This window comes from Colobus angolensis, unplaced genomic scaffold (genome assembly GCF_000951035.1).
Source record: "Colobus angolensis palliatus isolate OR3802 unplaced genomic scaffold, Cang.pa_1.0 Scaffold550, whole genome shotgun sequence".
In the NCBI taxonomy this organism is placed as follows: Eukaryota; Metazoa; Chordata; class Mammalia; order Primates; family Cercopithecidae; genus Colobus; species Colobus angolensis.
In genome coordinates, this window is record NW_012119044.1 from 1,195,290 (window position 1) to 1,213,806 (window position 18,517).

An 18,517-nucleotide genomic window follows, 5' to 3' on the forward strand; every position below is an offset into this window, starting at 1 on the left:
TTTGGGAGGCTGAGGTGGAGAGATCACTTGAGGTCAGGAGTTTGAGACCAGCCTAGCCAACATGGTAAAATGCCATTTCAATTAAAAATACAAAAATTAACCAAGTGTGGTGTTGCACGCCTGTAGTCCCAGCTACTAGGGAGGCTGGGGCAGGAAAATTGCTTGAACCTGGGGGGCAGAGGTTGCAGTGAGCCAAGATTGTGCCACTGCACTACAGCCTAGGTGACAGAGCAAGACTCCATCTCAAAAAGAAACAAACAACAACAAAAACAAAACAACAAAAAATGAAATGTTGCTTAGGTCTGAACATTTGTGGAGTGGCTGTGGTTATCATAGTCCACGTATCACAAGAGAATGGTGAGCACTAGCACAAATGGTCCTTCTGCAATTTGGGCAGGAAGTTATCCAGTGTTGGAGTACTTTACCTCTGGTCTTGGTGCCTGAGGTCTCCCCCAGCATCTAACTATGGTGGCTGGTGCAGAGGAGGCAGGATCAGACAGTTTTGAACCTCAAGTGGTCAATAAAACCAAAGGACAAGCCGATAGGCAGGTAAGCCTTCGCCTCAAACATGTAGTGCAGGCCACCCAGGAGTGCCCAGACACATGGTCATTCTTAGCGTTCAGGCCACCACGGATGCCCTTGACCACCTGTTCCAGACAATGAATGTGGACAGGTTTTACAGGTTCCACCAGAAGGTCAGTTGGCAGGCAGGGCCACCATCTGGATAATCCATCTGCTCCACGGTAGATGGTATCCTGCTAGGGCACATGGAGAACATCCGTGCTGACAGGCACACCCAGCACGTTCCCTTTCTGCTGTGCTCGCTGGGGGCTTCCGGGAGCTGACCACGCACCGCCGTGCGCTGGCGCTGGCGTCACCTTTGCCCAGGTCTGTTTCCCTAGTGGCTGGTTCTACAAGTTGATTTATTCGCTAAAGCAAGCCTAGCCTGTCAACTTTTTGATATCATGGGTCATCTGTCTAAGGCTCATTTCTCAAGATGAGCCATAAATTAATGGAAATATGTAAATATACTTTTAATTGTATAAACAGATGCCCATATATGTATGTATATGAACAAACACACATTTATATTTAAAATAATCGAATAAAGTCGTTATTGCTCGATTTTAGATGCTTGAAAAACACTGAGGTAAAATGATTGTCCTGAATTATTAACACCTCATATATACTTATATAAATAGAAGTAATAAAGCACAAGGCAACCAGAAAAACATCCATTGTTGTGCTGGACTTTACACTTGTAGATGGTTGACAATCTTCTCTAGGACGATATTATATTAACTCCCTTACAAAGCTGGCCTTGAAAGAGATGTGGATATGCTGTATACTTGTGGGTATCCTATATTGGTACCACTATGCTAACGGGACAACGATGTATCTTTCAACCAAGCATAAAATACTCAATGACTGGCATTTTTTTCTGTCCCAGGAATGGTTGAAAAGTAAATGAAGGGGATGTTAAACAGCTTTTTTAAGGGATACACGTGAATCGTGGGAAACATGGTAAGAATTACAGTAATATTGTATATTGGGATAGTGAAGAAATAATAGATACAGGGAAAAGACAAACTCGTGATAATTACAATGAGGCATTTTATGGAACATCTTATAAATAGTTATGAATATTTTAATTTTTTTAAATTTCCCAATATTTATCTCCCATAGTATATCTTAATTTGTTCCTGGAGCCATTTAGGATTATTTTGGTGTGATGCTATCAAAGTATACTTCGAAGAGAAAGAGGTTTGGTGGAACACTGTTCCCACCTTTTTCTACACAAACACAAATTCAACCCTGTTTTTTAGTGCAATATTTCTATTCTCCGTAATTTTTTTTTTGTTTGTTTGGTTGGTTTAGTTTGCTTTCTGATAAAGTGTGTCAAGGCCAAAATGTTTGAAGACTACTGCTTTAGTGTTTTGTTAACCAGTTATAACTAGTTTAATAACTAGTTTATTAGCAGCCTGGTTTATTTTCAGAATTCCTGTTTAAGATAGTGTATACCTCTAATCTAAAAACTATCCATTGTATAGAATGTATAGCCTTCCAGTTTTTTTGTACTTCATTCGTGCATACCTGCATGCATGTATGCTGGACTCAGGAGCTCTACTCCAAAAACTATCCATTGTATAGAATGTATAGTCTTCCAATTTTTTGTACTTCGTTCATGCATGCCTGCATGAGTGTTTGCTAGACTCAGGATTTAGTCCATTGTTGTAATTCTGTTGATAATATCCCTGAATGCTCTCTAAAGTCAGATTGTTACATTAACCTGCCTAGTCCTCCCTGATACTGAATTTTGCTCTTATGTGGAAATGCCAGATTCAAGGATCAAGGACATTCCCCTGAATCCTGCATCTGCTTTTATAATTAAAAAAAACTACAGATATGTGACGGAAAAGCATGATTGTATGTATTTGACTGGAATTAGAGAGAAATAGAAATGAGATAAATTTACTCTTTTTGAAGTAGTAGAACGTAAGTGATATCTCCTTTGAGTTTTCATGACTAGTCTAATGCTCAGACAGCATTTCCTATATTCTCCTGTGTTTTGTCAGCATGTTAGTAGGATAGATTCCTATTTGCCAATGGATTAAGAATTAAATATGTTTTAATTTAGAGGTTATTTGGGTTTTTGGTACCTAGATACATCCATTAAAATATTCTTTTATGAAATAGTGCAGTCTCTTATAAAATAATTTGTTTGCTTTCTTTAAACCAGAAATCCCTGGTCATCTTTAACATATGTGGTGGTATTTATTGTTCCCCTGCCATGCCTCTAGAGTATCAGAATGATAAGGGGAAATCATTAATTTCTATTCATTTAATTTAACAGTTTTAATTGGACAGGGTCATCATTACATTTTCTTTTAGTGAATTGCGGGTTTCTTTTTCAGTGAATCAAAATGTTCGGGTTGCTTATGAAGTTCAGCCCTTGGCATAATGTCACTAATGATTTCTACAGTACCTTGAAATAAAGCAACAGGAAAATCTATCAACAAAGAGATGTAAATGGAATATTTTTAGATCAAAAATAAGACTCAAATCGTTCATACTAGAAGAAAAGGACAACAGTGGGCAATTGCATATTTGATCACTTTAAATGCAATCAAAATAGCAGTGCCTGCCTAATTGCAAAAATAGCATCTGGACACATGGAAAAATGGAATGGCAGTTGTATTGGACAGGATTATTGCCATTATGAAATTAATAAAGAGGTCCGTTATGTTATGAAAGCAGAGGCTAGTCCATTATTTTTTCTCAAATATTTTAGACATTTTTAAATTTCAGCATTTTTTCTTTCATCAGTGTATTTTTCCTGGAGTATGCCTTCATTTTTTCCTTTTTAATATATAATTTTTAATATGGAAACCCTATGTTTTCTTATTGAAAGGAATGAAACATTTGCATGGGTGGGTATGCATGTCTCTGTATTTGCATGTGTGGTTTACATGGAGTGAGGGAGGGCTATAGAATTTATGGTTCCATTTTGCCTGAGATGAACTCTGCTCTCCTGGTTTTTAAGAGTCTCTGTCACCACTGACTATCTAATTGTCCAAATTAATGGCTTTTCACATAGGTCTTTTTTGTTTGTTTGTTTAACTCTTTGTGGTGTTTGTCCTTTCTTATCCCTTCTAATTTAGTGCTTTATTCACCTTCTCACACAGTCTTTTATACTCATGAAATAAAACATTAATGAGATTTTTACACATTTCAGTGTAGCATTTCCATCTCTACATTGGAAACCTCTATTAGATATTCTGTCATTATGTAAAATTCAATGTAGCTTATCACTTTTTCCACCAGAATGTTCCAATTTCCAAACTTCTGTTAATAACATCACTGTTGTCAATGGACATTGGTACTTTACTCCATATTGTTTCTTCTATTTTAATCTCTCTTCTTTGAGGAAGTAATATTTAAACTTAGATGTAATGTTGAAAGTGGAAGAGCATATTCTAATCTTGAGGAATGGATTAGAGAATGGCCTAGGAATACCGGGATACAGAAACAGGGTCCTGAAGTCTTCTGATATTTTCTCCAGGTAAAGAGTGCAGTGGTATTACATACAATGCTGTGAAATCGTCTTAAGGATACAATAATGAAAAAGATAAACATTTCTTTTTATATAGCTTATCGTCAAGTGGTGGGAATTTATGTTCTACTGGGTGTTACAGAAGAAGAGTGACAGGTGATGGATTAGGATAAGATTCCAATAGGGGGTGATACCTCAACAAATCTTTAAGGATGAGTAGATGTTAGCCTTATAAATTGGGAAAAGGGAAGGGGGAAAGATATTCCAAGAGTAATGTACACTTCAGACAAAAGCTATACCAGTTTGGTGTACCTAGAATATGAAATTTGTGATCTGTAGGGAGAGATGAAGCTGGATAAGGAGGCCAGGCCAGAGCATGAACAATCATATATGTTGAGCATCTTTCATCTATTTAAGGACAGTTTCTAGTTCCTTTTCTTTGAACAATTTATATTGCTTGCTTATTTTACTATTGATTTGTTGATCTTTTTCTCATTGATTTCAAAGAGCTCTTTATAGGTCATGGAGTGAGTAGCCCTTTCCTTAGATATCGTCATTGTTGTCTTTTTATTTCTATAGATGCCTTCTGTCACTTTGAAGTTTTTGGTGTTTATGTATCTGGATTTATAAACCTTTTGTTTCATGGATTGTGGATTTTGATACATTGTTAGTAAGACTTTTTCTTCTTTAAGATTATATTTCAGTTCACTCATGTTCCCTTCTAATAGTTTGATTTTATTTTTTATGTTTAGATATTTGAGCATATAGGGCATTTGTTGAATGCCACCTATAGTATTAACTAATAGTATATAGTAAATTCTCTCTATGTAATTAAGGTTTTTCTCTATGTTCTTTTCTATTCCACTGTATTTTCAATTCATTCAATACTACATTGTTTTAATCATTGAGATTATATATTGTGTTTTAATTTCTAGTAAATTAAGCCCTCCTTTCTTTTCAAAATTTTTCCTTTTATTCTTGTTTAATTGTATATAAATTTTGAATTTATTTAGCGCTTTAAATATGATAGTACTTTAATTTTGAACTCATTAAATTTATACATTAAATTAGGAAGAATTGATATTTTTATGATATTGATGCTACCTATTGAGGAACTTGGTATGTCTTTTCGTATTATATTAAAGCTTTCTTTAAATAGGTCTTGTATGTGAATGACTTCATCATAGGTATTTTGTCCATGTTACCAATACTAATGGGGTCTTTTCCCTTTATCTCTAATGACTAGGTGTTGTCATATATATGAAATATATTGATTTCTACATATTACTTTTTTCCCCACAGTAATTCTGAATTCTCATAGGACTTCTGGGGATTTTCAATTGATTCTTTAATATATATTTTACTAAGTATAACAACTTAATTCTAAATTCTCAAAGTTTAGAAGCTGGTCATCTCAGTTTGATATCTTTTTTTTTTTTTTAACTAAAAACCCCACATAATTTTGTTTATAAAATAACACTTTTATCATTTTATTTTGTATTTTAGGTAGGTTTTCTTGTAGAAACCTAGTGTCAAATCCTAGTGAAATAGACACTAGGTTTGTAATCAAAAGACTTTGGTTCAAATAGTTTTTCTTCCTCTTATAAGCTGTGAAATCAAAAGCTAGTTAATTTTTGTCCTTGTATTTTCCTTTAGATTTGTTAAAAATTAAATTAACTAATCTGTGTGAAAATTATTGATTTCTATTTATAAGAACTTAATAATTGTTTATGAAACAGACTAGGATGTCCTTTTACTGAGCTAGGTCATAATTCTATGAAAAAAGTTTATTTTTGCATTTCTACTTTTCATCAGAGTACTCTGCCCAGAAAAGATGGTCAGAATAAAACCATTAGGTGTATTGATTCTTTCCTTTTTTCTCAGTGTGCCTCATAAAATTCAGGGCACACATTCAATATAAGAACAATGCTTATTAAGTTGATTTGTTTACTAAGATTAAGAATAATGGCCCAGTTATGAAAAACGAGTAAATCTGAAGTTGGTTTTCCATACCAGGAAGAGTATTCATGACCTTAGATATATGGTCTTATTTTTAAGATGTGCTTAGGATACTAGCATATTTTACAAATACTTACAGTTTTCTAGTCTACACTTTGACTTTATGCAAGATTTGAAAATAAATATTTCTGATTATAGACCCATGATTTATTTAGAGGTATTAACAGGTGTTTTTCAAATAGCAGTATACCATTTGATTCCCAAACAGTTCTTTGGCATCAGGGAAAATTACAAACATTAACTTATCTTTTTTCTTATTTATGAAAATATGCAGTTTATGCATTAAAATTTTAATATATTGATGATTTAAAATATAGGTATAAATTTAAGATTCTATAAATGCTTGTTGAGTAATTGAATGAATACATTCATTTGGTAATGTCTATATTATACTTTCATCCTGTGCATAGTCTTTCTGAATTATTTTCTAAATTGTGGCAGTAAGTCATTTTATTAACAACAACATGAAAAAAGCAAGTTGTCTATATGGAAGCAGCTCTTCAGAATGTCCACAAAATGCATTTTAAGAACTAGGTTTTCTTGAGCACAATTTGCCTGTCAGGATTTCTAACATAACAACTTTTTAGTTTGCGTTTGAATTTGTCATTTGATATTTTGAAATTTTTGATACGGGCAAAAACCCTTGTATTTTTTTCCCTCCTACACCAATCAGAGTTCCATCACACACGTGAGGTATTTACTATAGTGAGAGACTAAACTTATTTTAATTATCTCAATTAAGTAATGCTAATAAATATAATTGTACTTAGGAAATTAAAATCTCAGGCACAAAATTTTTTCAAAATCACAAATAGATGAACTTAGTCATAAAATGAGTTTTGAAAACATCATTTTTGGGGAACCAATTAAGTTATCTTGGTCATTTTAACTTAAATGAACTTACATAAATTAACTTTAATTAGTAACAGTTTATTTTCCTCACTATCTTATATTGCTGTATGAATGTAGAATTATGCCATAGTTTAAAAGACCAAAATAAATTGTCAACTACAAGTAATAGTCTTTAAATTGTTAAAGAAGGACTTAACTGAGGAATGCAATAAATTTTAGTTTTAAAATGATAAATTGATGTATCAAAGAAGAGATCATAGAAACAGAAGTTTATACTTGAAAGGTACCTAGAAATCATGTTCTCTGAGACATTAAAGACTTAGGCAATGGCCAGGCATGGTGGCTCATGCCTGTAATCCCAGCACTTTGGGAGGCCAAGCTGGGAAGATCACCTGAGGTCAGGAGTTCGAGATCAGCCTGGCCAACAAGGAGACAAAAATTAGCTGGGTGTGGCGGCACATGCCTGTAATCAAAGCTACTCAGGAGGCTGAGGCAGGAGAATCACTTGAACCCGGTAGGTGGAGGTTGCAATGAGCCGAGATCACATCACTGCACTCCAGCCTGGGTGACAGAGTGAGACTCTGTTCCCCTCCCCTTAAAAAAAAAAAGACTTAGGCAAGACCATGCCATTAATAAGGAAGGAGTAGTTGAGGCTCTCTTAGAGCAGTGGTCCCCAACCTTTTTAGCACCAGGGACCAATTTCATGAAAGACAATTTTTTCCATGGGGGTGGGAAGGGATAGGTGAGGTGGGAGTATGGTATTGAGGTTAAAGAGTTCCATCTCAGATCATCAGGCATTAGATTCTCATAAGAAGCGTGCAACCTAGATCCTTCACATGTGCAGTTCACAATAAGGTTTGCATTCCTGTAATAATCTAATGCTGCCTCTGATCTGACAGGAGGCAGAGCTCAGGTAGATTAGCCCGCTGCTCACCTCCTGATCTGTGGCCTGGTTCATAACAGGGCATGGACCAGTACTGGCCTTGGGGATTGGGGACCCCTTCCTTAGAGTACAGGTTTCCTAACTTTCAGCCTAGCCATAATTTCTTCCACTATACTGTGCTAGATACAAGTAGACTGAACATTGTTAACAGGTAACATTCTCATTCACTATGAATAAGATTTGTCATTCACTTAGTATACAAGCAAAGGAGAATATGGAGAATAGACAAATCTAGTCAGAAACAAAGGAAATTGTTGAAACATTTTCACTTTCATCAGTTTTAACTCTCATTTCTCCTCTGATTAGTTAATAAAATGAAATGTATACCTTCGTGGTGGGAAAACCTCTCTGAATGATGTCTACTAAAATATTTTATCGACATTACCTAACAAGAATGTTACCTAACAAAACTACATTGTTGCAAAATAATGGTGCCACTTTTCACTTTGCTGCTACCTCTAGGTTAAATGTCCTTGCAGTATGTTCCCTGAATCACCTTCTAGGTTGAAAAATTACAATGCCAAAAGTTTGGTGGCCAAGAGCCCTTTTATTTGTATGGTCCCATTTGAATGACTTTTCTTCTTATGGGTTATATGAATTTTTTTTTACTCAAAAGAAACCTTCTGATTTTTACCACAAGGGTGATTGAGTTACATCATTTTCATCCTCATAAATGAACAAACCATTAGACATCACCATGTATCCCAAGGAGAGATGATAGTGTAGAGAGTAAAAAAAATAAATTGAAAAGCATAAATTCAGTAGGTCTTATTTTCCTAATTGACAACCTTTGCCTGACATAATTGATTCTTTCTATAAGACAGAAATCCCATTGCAAAGGAGTTGCACAGGGACCAGAAAATTGGCCCCTGGGTTTTACCTGAGATTGTAAAAATTGTAACTATATTAGGCAAGGAAACCTGTTTTAGAAATTATTCTTAAAAACAGAGCCAAATTACATGAAGAGTAGTACTAGTTCTGGTGATTGTCATCACTACAAATGAGATAAGAATACTATTCTTCTCTGTTTTAATTGTGTTAATGAACTATCTTTTATGTTATTTGTGAAAATGGGACAGTCATTTCTAACCCTAACTTAGTCCAAAATTTGGACATTTGGTTACCATAGAAACATACTCGTAAAGCACTTTCCTGTGTGTTCTATACTTAATTGCCATTATGCAGTATTTGAGATGAACTAAAATTCATTGCCTTTAAAAACTATGCAGGAAATATGGCCTATCTATAATTTGGATGTTCTCTAGCCCTGCACCTACTAGTTTTGGGACTTGCTCATTCATAATTGGGATAAGTCTACATATCGCAAATAGTTGTTTTGACTATTAAATGAGATAATGTCTTTTATTATGTATCAAATAGATAGGAATTCCTCAGAAAATAAAAACTTTTATTTAAAATTATTTCAAGCTATTCTGAATAACAAGATAAATCATAAGATCATACAGTGAAAGCAGTTACTGGAAATGACCTCATTTCTTTGAAAGAAGTATGAAGCTAGAGTTTCTAAGGTGAAGGTGTTTCTGAAGAACACTGTTTCTTCAAATACACAATCTGAGAACAATTCATCTGTGTATTCTAACCAACTGACAATAGAAAGAGTATGAAGTTAGAAAGACCTTGAATTTGTAGACTGTTGTGTACTAGTTCCTTGGCATACGTGTATTAGGGGCAACTGAATTTTAGATCTTTAAAAAAGAAGATAGGCTATAGAACGCCTAAGACATTTTTTGAAGAGGTCCAATATTACAAGACACTAGTCTAAGAATTTTAAGCTACATGTGATTGGTCAATAGTGAGCTCACCAGGCATCTGGTGAATGACTCACAGATGTACATTGGTTGGAAGCTTCTTTCTTTCTTTCTTTCTTTTTTGAAAGGGGAAGTGTCCTTTTTTAATTTTAATTTTTTGTGGCAAAGTAAATAACAGCAAAGGCAAAAGGCATTTTCTTAATGCCCATTATGTCACCTGAAGGCAATAAAATGGTAATATTCTCTGACACTGATATGCTTTGAATTCATTGTGATTATAATAGTAACAGTTTTATTTCTCACAATAAGTTTTCCAAATTCTATGAGATGTGAAAACTAGCTTGATGGTAGGAATACATATCAAATGCGAAAGTGTAACTTGCACCTATGACCACATATTTTTATTTCAGATGTTAAAATAGAAGATATTTAATGATTCTAATCTAAAATAGAGGAATGAAAATATATCCTTTTAAAATGAGGACAAAAATAGTAGGAATGCATGCTGGAAACTATACCTGAAAAGGGGTTAAATTTGAAAATAACTTGTTTGTGATTTTAAAAGTTCTTGATAGTCTCTTTGAGAATTTTCCAGCAGTGTTCTCTAGCATATCTTATATTCCTTAGCCTGTGTGAATCCCCTTTTAATATCTGCAATGGAAACAACATGAGCTCAAAAGAGTACTTTTTCATGTTCATTCCATTTTCCATAATACTGCTGCAGCAGTGTCAAAAAGACTCATCCAATGTAAAATTTTATTGGGGTTTCTATTGTACTTTGGTCATCTCTGAAAATATATTTTATTTGTGTATCTGTGCTTGTCAATCATACTTATTTACCATTTTATGTACTATTCAGTTAAGTTCTTAGCACTATTTTTTGTTCATTTGCTTTTTTATTTTTGTTTTAACTTTTCTCACTACATCTGCCTCAGAAGGCTTGGATACTAAAAAATTGATTGGAAATTTGGTTTTATATACATATATATAATTAGAATTGTTATAACTTCTTTTCAACTCTTTTGTTAAAGCCACAGCACTTAACATATTGGTAAGCATTTAATAGATGTTAAGTAAATGCAAAAGTGTTTCTCAACAAAGATATATTTTGAAACCTTAACAAACATCACATTGGGGTATTAGTTCTGATTTAAAGAATATTTATAGTCAATTGAATATCTTAAGCTTTTCAGATGATTGAAAAAGAATTTACGTTTAATATATGTGCTAGTCATGAACACATTTAATATTTAAACATTTTAACATTTAAAATGCAAAATTTAAAAGATGATTCAATTAGCAGTATTTTAATATTGAACATTGTATTGATTGGATCGTTTTGATCATTTAATAAAATAACCCATGGCAAAATTTAACCAAAACATTTTGGAACAGTCTTTCCTTTTGTTGATATTCTAAAGTCTAACAGAAATGCTAATTTTCAATATAGGATTCAAATGAAAGAAAACTTTTATGGCTTAGAGAGGTACATTTTAAAATATTTATTCGATTAAACCATCATATACAGTATTAGCTTAATAACAGCTTTTATAAATTTTATTTTTTATAACAATTACCTGAAAGCCTTTCAGGTCACTTAAAATGTGAGTACCATCTTGGGATTTTCGTCTAACTATAAATTCTGGAGGATCAGTTTATTCTGCATTATGGTGTCGCAAGTGAAATAGATAGAAGTGGCTTCAGGTAACAAAAGGGCTACTAACAGTTGAATGACTTTAAATTCTGTTTGCCCAAGTTGAACAGTGGGAAAATGAGGGAAATACATACCTACCCCTTTCTACACTGTGTAAGATCCATGAGCTAATTTAAGTGAACAAAATTCCTTATGATCTTAGAGTTCCATTAGTTCAAATTATCATTATTAGGATGATCATTATTATATCTGGCAAATTTTCTGTCTAGTTCCTAGTCTATTTCAACTCTTTCGGCATAGATGATTGTGCAATAAATAATTTGTTTTTGAATGGCTACAGTAATGTTTGCAGAATATATTAAAGTCAAAAAACTAACTTTCAAACCATTTAAAATTCTCTTATATATTCTTTGTGTTTATTTGGCATATGTATACATATATTAAGTGCCAGTAAAATCAAAATCAAATATAAGGAAGATTCTAATACGAGTATCTTTTCTTTATACTATAGTTGGCCTCAAACACTCCTACTCTCTTTCTTACCTGTTCTGTTGACCTTCTAGATTAGAGTTTCAGAGAAACAACCAGAGGTAGTAGCTGTAGCAAGACAGCAGCTGGGACCATACGGATCTCAGCATCCCGCCTTATGGCCATTATCTTTGTTTCTATCTTTATGCTGCCACTATGTTTCCTTCTTGTGCTCTCTCTGCATCCTCCCCTCCCGCCTCCTCCTCTTCCTGACTCCAGCTCCCATGGCTCCCTGTAACTCACCCATCCTCCTTCTTCACTTTTTTTCCTCTATTGATATCAGATAAGCAAGATTTTTCCTAATTAGGACAAAATGTTTTAAATATTTTAAAAAGTGTATATAGCTATGCAGCTACTATACCCTAATTCTCATAACCACCATTAACAAATGAAGAAAAATATAATGTATACATTATCAATTAGAGCGTATTAGATCGTAGGTCCCTTATGGGCTGAAAAAACAGATATTTAAAATAAATACAACAATTTTCTCATTTTTCTATGTAGGAGTAAGTTGTTGCTGGAACAAAACATAATTTGAGATTAACAACAAGAAAGACTAGTGAGTAATATTCTTCCCCCCTTCCCCAACTGCTGAAAGTGAAAATCATGTCAGCATCAAGTCATTTTTGCCACATCCCTTGTTAACAGCTTTTTCAGGGTGGGTCATAGTTCTGTGTTTTTGTTAGTGTCTTAACTCCATAGTGACATGCTTAAATCTTATTCCACATTGATTTTGTAGTGTGTGTGTGTATATTTTTAGAATATCTCCTGATGCTAGAATTAAATATTAAGTTATTATCAACTTATCCAAAAATGTATAAGCTTTGAATGAAGAATAAATTTACTAATATGAGTTAATAATTGATTTTTTTGGTCTTCGGAATATGTGTATGATGTATCATTGTGAATGTCTAAAAAAGTAAACTTACTGTCTGCCTGTCTCCAGAAAAAAAAGTGGGACCTAATCAAACTGCCGTGGGGTCAACCCTTGTGGTTTTAAAGGCTCTTAATGTTGTCCAGCTGCAAAATAAAAGGAATTGGGAGGGGAAGTTGGAAGGAGTGGAGGGGGTTGGGGGGGAGGAATGTGTGGAAAAGAACAGGGAGTCTGGCTTTTATTTTTTTTTTTTAAGTGAGTTCAGTGCCAGCCTGGACATTGGCTGTACAGACTATTGAGCCATTGTCTGCTCCATTTCCAGAATAGCCCCCAGTTAATCACTTCGGCTTTGAAGGGAATTTCCTCGTGGAATTCTCCACAGAAAATCTAATCAACTGACCTGCCCTCTCAACAATGGAAGGCTTTTTTTTCCTCTCTTTCCCTTATTGGGGCGGGCTCTGTAATGTAGCCTTTTGTGCAGAATGAACCCTCCCAGTAGGAGTGGAGAGCGTGTGTGAGTGACTGAGTGTGTATGTGTGTGTGTATGTGTGTGTGCATGCGTGTGTGAAGAATGCACACTATCTCGTGTTGGTGAGTGTGTGCTTACTCCCTGACCAGATGCTGCGGTGCACGGGGCAGCCACCATCTCTGCATGCATGTCTGTGTAAGTGTCTCTCTCTGTGTGTGTATGTGCCTCTGTCATTTCATGTCAAAGGTACATTACCTGATTACCTTTCTCGCCTGCCAGATTTTTATCTAGATAATTGGAACTGCTATGGAGGCTGTGCCTTGCCAGCCAGCTTAGAATCTGTAAAGCCATAGTTTGTCCACCTTGTTATCTGTGGCTGCCTGGGCAGAGGAAATTAAAGAGATCCACAGCCAGGGGAGCGCTTCCTACTCCTGACCTCCCCAGCGATCCCAAACAGGACAGTTTGTTAGTAGCGTCTTTTTGTTGTTATGTTTTGATTTCGTTTTGGGTTTTTGTGCGCTCGTGGGTGTTATTTTGGCATGTGGATACCTATTCCCCTCCACATCACACATTGTGTTTTATGGAGTTTAGAGCTGAGGAAACTTTGCTTGGGTTGCCAGGACGTTCGCACCACTTTGCGGAAAGCACGAGCTAACAGGGAGACGGACAGAGTGAGTGACAAGTTGTTTACAGGTTTCCTTGAAGGGGCCTCTGCTATATTTCAATCTGTCAAAGTTGCTTTTCTTCCCTCAGAACAATGCCCGATTGTTGTGTGTGTGAGTGTGTGTGTGTGTGTGTGTGTATGTGTGCGTGTATTTCCGTGTGTGAACGGAGAGAGCCTAGAAAAGGGTGAGAAGGAATAACAATTCTTTGTGTAAAAATGTTATTGCTAACATTTAAATTTTTTGCTTAGTTAATAAATGCAGTTTAATCGAGCTTCTGCTATTATATAGACTTCGTTTTTAATCAGCAAATACGTTTTACAAAATCATACTGTTACGCGTGTGTGTGTGTGAGTTTTATGATTCAGAAGACAGAGTATGGGAGACGTGTTAAATGAGTTGACTTCTCACATTCAGTGATGTCTAGAAGAGAGAATTAAAAGGAAAGGACAGGCACCCTGAGGTTGTCTAGAGCCTTGCAGCCGGAGCGTGTGGCTCCGCGGAGGGGGGAGCAGCCAGACCCCGCTGCTGGAAGTGCACTACCCCTTTAAGAGACTGGTCAAGGAGTCCTAGGAGAGGGAGAGGGGAAGGACGGGGGGTGGGGGGGGAGAAAGAGGGAGAGAGAGAGACAGAAGAGAGAGGGAGAGAGAGAGAGAGAGGGAGGGAGGGGGGGAAAGAGAGAGAGAGAAAATCAATTGGTTTAGAAGGTTTGGACTCACTTGACAGGTTCAGTTGGAGACGATCATAGGTGGCTGCTGTGACAAAGGGAAATTGTGCTTTTCCAGCATGCTTACTGACCCTGATTTACCTCAGGAGTTTGAAAGGTGAGTACAGTTTTTTTCCCCTAATATATTGAAGTACAACTCTCTCATTTTACAGTAGTCTCTGAATCATTGGAAGATGCTCCCCCAAAACGTGTTTGTTAGAGAAGCTTTTAGCTTGGGCTTCTGCAGTCTTGTTAGCTGATTTTTTTTTGTTGTGGTTGCCCGGACCAAATTGAACTGATTTGCAAAGTCTCCGGGATTTCTGCTAAATGTTTCAGGTTGCGTCCTCTAACAGCAAATTAAATGAACCTTAAGCATCTCTCTCTCCCCCCAACTCGCTGCTTCTCTCTTTCTCATTCACTCTCTTATTTTCTTCCTTCATTGATTGTTTTCTCCCCACCTTTTAAAAATGCTTTTGTGCAGAATGTTACCATTTTCAGCATCTCGGTCTCATGTAATTTCTAGGGTGACAGAAGATTTTAGTGGTGCTTTAAACGGAGGCTATAAGTTCCTATTTGATCCTTCCGTAAAACTTTGGAAGCTGCTCAGTAAAGCACATGACCTTTTGTTGATATGAGAGCGGTTTTTTTTTTTTTCCTCCAAAGAAAATTTAACATCACCGCTATATTAGATTACTCCATAAGTGTCAAAAATAGGGGGGGGAAGGGGGTAAATGGGGCTGTTCCCTTTCGAAGTTTTAGTGACCACTTTTTGTGTTAGCTGTCTTCACTGAATTTTAATTTACTGTATTTTCCCCTTTTGCTATGATGAGAATAGTGTATTTGTAATTAAGTTGTTCCTATTTAGAGAAGTATCTGCAACATCCTTTTATTTGATGTTGTTGCAAGTAAAGCAGGGCTTTGAAAGAATTTTAGCCCTCTTAATGTTCCTATAAGTACACATTGCAATTTTTAAATTTGAGTTCTTATCCCAGCATAAGTTCATTTTTTTGAACTATAAATAGAATTTTGTTTGCCATTAAAAAGAATTCAAACTTTGTATTCTGTATGGTGAATTAAAAAAAAAAAAGCTAAAAAAAGCCAGGATGCATGATACCCAGGCTTTTTTTCATTTTCATGAAAGCTACCTTCTGTATAAACATTTGTTGTATCTGACTATGCAATGCAAGCTAGGTGCTAGACCAGCTGGTTAAAAATATGCTAAGTCAAGCTGTTCATCGCTCAAACGACTGAATTTGATATGAAAAGACGAAAAAAGAAAGGACAAAGATTAAAACATTCTAGAAGTGAAGCAATGGAAGAGAAAAAGAGTATTGAGGATAAAGTAACGCTTGAATGTGGTCACATATTAGAGAAGCCAGTATCAAATGAGGGAAGAAAGTAAAATAGCCAACATATATACTTCAGTGCTGTCATCTTTCTTTGATTTCTTCTGTGTGTTTTTTGTATAATTAAAGTGCATCTTTACTAGATAATTCCAGCAAATGTTTGAGCTTTCTTTACAGTTTTGAATTAAAATTTTCAGTTCTATATATTAACTCTTTAATTAGTGAGCTTTTATTTGCAAATATAGCCTTATTTCATAGGTAGATGTTGAAGTTATTCATAGTGAAACATACTATACATTACCTAATGTAGCGATTTGCTAATTTAACACAGTTAAGTTTTCTAGAATGCACAGAGTAGCACTTAAATGATAATATTCTTTAATTCTAATTATACTTTTTGCAAATACAACTCTGAGACTGATTTGTAAGCCTGTTAACAGATTGTACTTATAAAAAGGTAGTTACATATTAACAGGCTGCAGCCTATTTCTCTATATAGGCAAGCTTCCTGCTGTGAACTTTATTTGTATTTTTTTTTCAATTATCTCTTTTAAACTAAACTTTTCCCTTTCCTATTCTGATGCTCAGATCTGTTAACATCTTTTTTCCTCCTGGTGGGAATTTCATTTTTTTTTTCACCCAGAGGCATGCTTTTCTAACTAGCTAATTAAATAAGCAAGTTATAATCAATAGGGTTATTAGTATGACTATCAAATTTAGAAATATTAGTATCTAAAATAATTCTGAAAAATGCCATACAATATAACGTTCCTTAATAATTTCCCCTGTGGTTGTAATTGGTAATACATACAAAGATCTCAGCAAATCATTACTATTTGTTTACATTGAATTTGTACGGGTGACTGTCTCTATAGGCACCCATGCATGATACAGTATATCATGTAGACACAATATTGAATATTTATATTCTCCAAAGGAGGTATTTATGATGTAATGAAACTATCAAATATAATTAGATTTTTTTTGCCTTTTCAACTGTTTGCAGCTTTCATTGAATAAATAGGTCATTTCTATTGACTGTTAATTTTTATTCTGTTGGATCACTTGCTACAGATGATTTTCCGCTTAAACTTAGAAATCTAAAAGAAGACTTCTAAATTTCTTTGTGAAATAGAGAACTTTGATCTAGAGAACGTAATAAATTGCTTGGGGTTCATGTACTGTAAAAGTTTTATGTGATCATTTTTAACTAATTTCATTGGTAGAGTCTTGTCCATCTTTTATTCTTCCCAGCCTGTAGACTATTTGAACTTTAAGGAATATTCAAAACTTAAATATCAGGATCAAAATTTGGGTTTAGATTTGTATGTGTCTATATTATCATCCGTAGAAATGAACATGGTCAGTACTCTCAGACTAATAAGCAGTTGTTAAATAGTTAAGAAGTAGTAACAATTTCATTGTTTGTTAAAAATATGCAGGAGGTAGTGCAAATAGAACAGTGATTCTAAAAGGTAAAGAACTTGAAGTATTTTTATTTTCAAACATCCTTGTGATAAACTGATTATGATTACTGAAAAACACAATTCCCAGGTGGGAAGCAAATGGGCGTATATGTTTTAAAAATTATTCGTAAGGAAAGTCTTTTACATTTTACCGGTTAGAGAAAACATAGCTGGCAACATGGTCTAAATGTGAGTAATAGCATCATTAGAATGAATGCCCGAAGTCACCCCAAATATTTAAAAGAAGTCAATAAATGTATATATTTAACTGAAAGTAGATAATGAAAAATTGTGACTTAAGGTTTTCCTTTGAGAATGTCACCTATTTTTTGATATTCCAAGGAAGAAATGAAAATATTTGCCTTAAATGTCAATATTAGTTTGTTCATGATAAGTAAAATAGCCATTTTTGATAGTTTCTCAATATTCTATTTCTTTCCTTTTTATTTTATCTGTCCTCTTTGGTTGTAATATAATAGTTTTGTGTCTAAGCTACTCGTTACAGTTTCTAATTGCTTTATGTTAGAAACTTAAATAGCAAGTGTAAGATGATTGCTTAAGAAGACAGTTCTGATAATGTCTAGAAAGAAGAAAAAAGTTGGGATTGAAAGTCGTGGGATTATGCAAATTAGGTTGTTAGTATCACCTATTTGATTGCTTCTCCCAAATTGGTGCAGACAACAGACAGCAGATTTTCTAGATGTTGAAAGGAACACTACAATAGTAAAACCTTCTGCAATAAAAATTAACTTATTTACTTCATATTTCCATCAAATTTATTTCTGGTCATGCTGACTAAATAATTTTTCTTATTAGGAAACTTTTCAGTATTTTTCTGAAGAAAGAAATATACACCAGATCCTTTTACAAACTAATTCATAAAATTCCATGAAAAGCTACTGCTGGACATTTGCAAAAAACTACTCTTTGACATTAGTGGTATTTTAGTTACCTAAAGTTTGACCATAGTAATGAAATATTTATTACACAGATGTATTTTGCTTAATTAAAAACTTTAACAACAACAACAACAAAAATCCATTGTGCTCACGAGTGATAAGTGCATTCAGGTTAGCAGGCACACTCTAGGTGTGAATCACAGAAAAGTTATCTGTTCACATTCTGTCACCTAATGGCAACTGTAAACCTATAAGTTTGATATTACGTTTTCA

General features: G+C 34.6%; 1 protein-coding gene across 4 annotated transcripts in view; it reads left to right on the plus strand.

The window, feature by feature from the left end:
* The window catches only part of SOX5 (SRY (sex determining region Y)-box 5), a 1,042,185-nt gene that overhangs the window by 606,627 nt on the left and 417,041 nt on the right, over window positions 1–18,517 (plus strand). Inside the window, exon 1 of one of the 4 annotated variants that reach the window (XM_011961450.1) lies at window positions 13,191–13,360. The exons of 2 other annotated variants lie outside the window; for them this stretch is intronic. In XM_011961450.1, the coding sequence (XP_011816840.1) occupies window positions 13,353–13,360 (8 nt within the window). In that variant the 5' untranslated portion in view covers window positions 13,191–13,352. Of the gene's footprint in view, window positions 1–13,190; window positions 13,361–14,511; window positions 14,652–18,517 lie in introns of those variants that run through there. One more of the 4 variants, XM_011961449.1, reaches the window with a different exon arrangement.